The sequence below is a fragment of the Xyrauchen texanus genome, chromosome 14 (assembly GCF_025860055.1).
Source record: "Xyrauchen texanus isolate HMW12.3.18 chromosome 14, RBS_HiC_50CHRs, whole genome shotgun sequence".
In the NCBI taxonomy this organism is placed as follows: domain Eukaryota; kingdom Metazoa; phylum Chordata; class Actinopteri; order Cypriniformes; family Catostomidae; genus Xyrauchen; species Xyrauchen texanus.
Window position 1 is genome coordinate 7897908 of NC_068289.1, and position 6000 is coordinate 7903907.

A 6000-nucleotide genomic window follows, 5' to 3' on the forward strand; every position below is an offset into this window, starting at 1 on the left:
GGGGAATAACAGAAGGAAGAAAAAAAACATGAGGCAAGCCATGGCTGAGTGACATGCAATAGCACAGTTTAGTCTTGTTTAGCGATGACTGCTAATACAGTGAAACCTAATCCGGTGAGTTTTGACAGAAAAAACTCGACTTATCTCCAAAGATGTTCATACTGTGTTTTGTCCTGCAGTGCGTGAGGAAGCCAGAGTGTGTGAAATGTGGGACTGCTAAGTCTTAATGTTTGTGCTTGTGTTGTTGATATGGGTGGATGCTGGAGCATCTGTCAGTAGTAAGGGTGGCCCCTCTTCCTCTCAGTAATTGGATCTAAAAGTTTATAACTGGGGCTGACAGATGAGTGCATTGTTGAGATAATGGGAGGTCTGAGCTTGTGAGCAAGCCATCCTCATCTGTAACTAAACTCTGACATTTTATGAGCTATACATAATCCTAGCAAAGACTCGCTCTACACAAAATGCTGTTTTTAGGTAATAAACTACATGGTCATAAGTATGTGAACACCCAGTTCTAATTACCAGGTTTAGCTAAGTGTCTTAATTCCAGTGACAACTAATCTTAATGCTAAACTGTAAAATCAAAATACATACAATTTACGGTACCGGCAGCTGGGTTTGCCAGAAATTTACAGCTAAAAATGACAGATGTCCAGTTTGTGAACAAATCATTACTTTGAACCAGTTCTTTTGAGTGAACGAGTTGAACCAGTTCATCAAATTGGACTGAATCGTTCAAAACTGTTTGTGTCTTGAGTCGACACTGATGGATGCTGAATCGTTCAAAACTGTTTGTGTCTTGAGTCGACACTGATGTACAAGTAACTATCTTAAAGAGATAGTTCACCCTTTCTTCAACAGAACACATTTGAGGAAAGATAAAAAAAAAGGTCCTTATAATGTATGTGGATGGTGACATGATTTTTCATGCGCCAAAATGCACAGACAATCAGCATTAATGTCCTCCATATGTCTCCAGTGTTTAAATGAATCTCTTTTAAAGGGAAACTTTTGAGTGAGAAATATCTATATTTAAGTACTTTTAACTATAAATCATCGCATTCGGTAAGCAGCAGTATGCGTATTCACAAGAGGGCTGAGGTCACGTGGTTTTTCCAGTGATGGCATGGCAACGTTCCATTCATTGCAGCAGTCCCTCACAACCTATGTTGGCATTGCCTTGCATTACCTGTTGTGCTGCTGTTGGTCCAGCCTCCTTCATCTACCTGTGCTCCTGGTCAGAGTTCTTAGGTTCAAATAAATATGGCTGTGCTAAAATGTGTATCTCTTCTTAAATCAAAATCTTCTGACCTCTTTGTTTAAATGTAATATTGTGATTACAGTGTTCGGTCTGTCCAGCGTTCCTCCTACTCAGTTGTAAACAGCGCTGCTCTTTCGGGTGTGTCGTGCATAAGTCACTTCTTGCATGAACATGCCAATGCCAATACGTCACATGAGGGACTGCATAACCTCTGCCCTCTTGTGAACATGCATACTGATGTTTAACAGAAGCAATTATTTATAGTTAAAAAATATTGAAATATTGATCTTTTTCACACCAAAAGCGATCAAATCGCTTTATAAGACATTCATTTAACCACTGGAGTCATATGGATGTTGTTAATGCTGATTGTCTGAGCTTTTTGGAGCATAAGAAATGTGTTACTATCCACTTGCATTATAAGGACCTACTGAGCTGAGATATTTTTCTATTTTTCTTCAAATATGTTCTGCTGAAGAACATCTGGAATGTCATGAGGGTAATAATGATGAGATAATTTTCCTTTTTGGGTGAACTATTATTTTTACCTGTCTCTCGGACGTGCCTGACACTCGAAATTAGCCAATAACTGGGGGTAATATGATCCTAGAACAGCTGATATCAGCTTTTCCTAACTCTTTTTTCCAGTGAACCGCTCCAAGTTAAACTTTCTTTATTTCAAAGTTTCAATGCAGCGCACCTGAAACCCTCCACATCCACATGTATAGATCTGCTACATGGGGATTGTATGTATGTCTTTTTGTGCAGCAGCATGTCTGCTTGAACTGCAAGAGTTTTTCTCTGAAACCCTCCATCTACCCAGCTTCACATGTCTATATCTGCTACAGCCTGTCTTGCATTTTATCTAAGTGTGCAGCAGCAGCATATCCTACAAGCTTAAGGGAGTATGTCTTCCGTTTTGTTCAATTGTGCAGCAGCATGTCTACATGTTTAACTCAGTATGTCTGTGTTTGTTTTAACAGTAGCAAGTCTCCATACTTGCTCTGCAGCAGCTTAGCGATCATGTCTGCCAAGACCATTATCTTTTCAATATGTCATACCTACATTAACATGCAAACCTTTTCAAGAGTTGACATGACTGAACTAGGGTCTTTAATGACCCTTTACACTTTTGGTAACTACTCTTATTTTGATAACTACAATTATTTTTGCAATTATTTCTTTTTTTTTTTTTACACTATTCAGGAGAGAAAAGTTGAGGAATACTAAATATATGTGGGCATAACTCCAAAAAACTTATGAGGGACAGGTGGTGGAATGAGGTCCCGGTCACTAAAGATCAGAAGTATGTGTTAAAGGGTTAAAAACGCATTTATTTTTGTACATTTGCCTCTCTCATCCATATGGTGATGTGTATGTTTTTCTCCACCAAAAACTAAAACTTTCGAAAAATTTCTTCATTGTAGTTAGGTAATTGAAAACTGAGTTTTCAAACAAAAATAGATTAGTGCAGACGTGGCTTTAAAGCTGGATTAACTACTGCACGACTGCAAATATAGGGCTAAAATAGTGTTAAAGTCATGACATGTAATCCAGCCGTTAGTCGTAGAGTTGCAAGGCAGAGATTGGCAGTTATTGCCATATATATTAACAGTTTCCTCCTCTGTTTTTCTTGTGTGAAGGTTGTGGTGGACCACATGAGGAGGAAATGCAAATGTCATGGTACATCGGGAAGTTGTCAGCTCAAGACCTGCTGGCAGGTGACTCCAGAGTTCAGAACGGTGGGCTCACTGCTGAAGGAGCGCTACAAAATCGCCACATTAATCAAAGCCCACAACAGAAACACAGGTCAGGTGGAGCATGCCCACCCCTCGCATCGACGAAGAGCCAACGCAAACGATCTGATCTACTTTGAAAAGTCCCCGGATTTCTGTGAGAGGGACCTAAGATCGGACTCCGCGGGGACGCAGGGGCGGATCTGTAACAAGACCAGCCAGGGCATGGATAACTGTGAGAGTCTTTGCTGTGGGCGGGGCCACAACATCTTACAGCAGACTCGCAGAGAACGCTGCAATTGCAAGTTCCATTGGTGCTGTTACGTCGTGTGCGAAGAGTGCCGGATAACAGAGTGGGTCAGCGTCTGCAAATGAAATGTCAAATTGTAATAATCTATTAAATGTGTAAGCGTGGACATTAAATTTAGGGACAGACTGATAAAAACCTCCTTTTTGCAATGGACTGCCATTTCCATGATTAGAATGGAAAGCACAAATGTGGACTAAGATGAATTCAGTGCTAGAGAAGTGTGCACGTCTTTGCACACTGCATGGGTCCAAGCACAAGATTTGAGACTGATTTTGGACCTGCACTGCTTATAATTTCAGAAAGTATTTTTTATTTAAATAAATGAATAATATGAATATATTGTGGAGTATATTGCCAACATTACACTCATTGACACAGTGTTTTGTTTGTTTTATTTAGTTTTTTAAAGAAATCAATGGCTCGTAGTCCTGTATGATAGCACCAAGCAGCTGCATGGGATTCCGGTACTTAAAGAAGAGAAATTATGTTACATATACCTTTGCACAGAGCCATTTGTCAGAAGAGTTTACCAAACAAACTCTGAGTTTAAGAACGGTATCATATACCAGTTAATGTTGATTCAAAAAGGCCATCATGTCTGTTTAAATTTCCAGTGATTGTATATATAACCACTTTAATGCTGGTAAAAATGTATACTGGTCTTCAAAGGCTTGTTTGCCCTGACACTTTTTATGCAGAGCACAGGTAAATTAATGGATTTCAGTCATGTGCAAGCTGTGGATCAGTCCTTTTGAAAGTGTCCTGTGGTGACCAGGACATCACTATTACATGAATATGGACTTTTGCTTTGGACAAAGGCATTTAAAACACATCATTAAACTGAACCTGTGAAGAAGCAGTACAAACCTACACAGATACTTGTGTGTATGACAATTCCCTACAAACGGTTGGTTGTGCTTTTGTTCACTGTAACAGGAACATATTCATCAGAGCTTTTAATGTCAGTCAGCTAGTAGGTTTTTAGACAAATGTATAAATCACATTCTGATCACCACACACATAATGTGGTTGCTACAGTATAGGCCCCCTTAACACACCAACAACAGGAGACACTGCTAACTTTTCTACATGGCATTTCAAAATATAAAGCTTCACTTTAAGTTGTTTAAATATCTTTTCCATTTGCTCACATCCTTACATAATATGTCACTGAACTCTGTTCCAACAATAATTAGTTAGATATTTAAAAGTGAAAGAAATCTTCATGGCCAGTGTAAGAAACCTATATACAGTTAGTTTTGAGTTGTCTGTTTTTCTGAGGATACCGTTCACATGAGTTAAAAAGTCATATAAATGTTCTGTTTTGCAGCACTCATGTGGATCATATTTCTGCAAACGTTACACATCATTTTGACCAATGAAAACCAAACAGTAAGCATTTGAACTCTTCTGTAGTATTTGATGTAATCAGCATTTACCTGTCAATAGATTTTAAAGAGAACTCCAACCAATTTTTATTTTTGTCCCATAATGAAAGAAGAATAAATCCTTTTTTGGTCATTTTACTTTAATCTGTTAAAGGGATAGTTCACCCAAAAATGCCATCTGAGATGTGCATGTCTTGCTTTCTTCTGCAAAGCACTTTTGAAGATTTGTAGAAAAGATCAAGGCGCAGCAGGTCCTTAGAATGGGAGAGGATGGTGATTAGATATTTGTAGGTCCAAAAAGTACAGATAGTCAGAAATGAAGTAATTCATCCTATTTCCAGTGGTGACATGAATGTCTTCTAAAGCAAATTGATCACTTTGTGTGTGAAAAAGACTGATATTTAAGCCCTTTTTAACTATAAAGGATCGCTTCCTGTCAGGTGTTGACGAATGGCCGAATTTACCCGAGTATTCCCAAGACCATCCTCTCCCATTCTTAGGACCTACTGAACCTGCATCTTTTCTACAAATCTTCAAAAACTTTTAACAGAATAAAGAAAGTCATACATTTATCAATTAAATTATCAGAATTTTCATTTTATGGTGAACTATCCCTTTATGTTTCTGTTCTATCTGTTGTATTGTTGTATTTATTTATTTGTGTCATTTTCTCATGATGTTCAAATATATGGCAAAACATAAAAATAGTACATTTAATTTAAAGTCATGTAATTATTTCTTGGAGTTCCTGTTGTTGTTTATTTTAGGGACAAAAGTTTAATTCAATTTGATTGTTTGCACATTTTGACCAATTATATCCTGGAGAAGTGACTGACATGAAATACTGTGCGGGGCAAATGCGATAATATGCATTTTTATTTTATTTTAAAATTGTATATTTTTGTTAAGTTTGAATACATAAGTTATTTTATTTTGTGGATAACTTAATATTTGTAAAACAATAAAGACCTTCATTATAAATGGTTGAAGAGTGATATTTCACTTTACCCTCTTTGTATGTGAAGCAGAAATGAAGTAAACCACACTTCACATTACAAAGCACTCATGTGTAGGATAAAATCATGTAAACCAAGTCATGTAAAAGGATTACACAGATGCATCATGACAGATTTATCCGTTTGTGCATATTTTAATTTCATTGACAAGAAATCTTATCTACAGTAAACATACACAAAAAGAGAGCACAAAAGAATACTTAATCTTTTTGTTCCCTGGCAAAAGTACTTTTCCCATTGAGAACTGCTTTAACAGGAAGGACATGTACATCGTTGCAGCCTGCAGAGA

At 37.5% G+C, this 6000-nt stretch overlaps 1 protein-coding gene across 1 annotated transcript in view; it reads left to right on the forward strand.

The window, feature by feature from the left end:
- LOC127655135 (protein Wnt-10a-like) overlaps positions 1-5650 on the forward strand; it is a 31442-nt gene extending 25792 nt beyond the window's left edge. Inside the window, exon 4 of the mRNA XM_052142773.1 lies at positions 2905-5650. Within this exon, the coding sequence (XP_051998733.1) occupies positions 2905-3372 (468 nt within the window). The 3' untranslated portion in view covers positions 3373-5650. The remainder of the gene's footprint in view (positions 1-2904) is intronic.
- Positions 5651-6000: the final 350 nt, after the last annotated feature.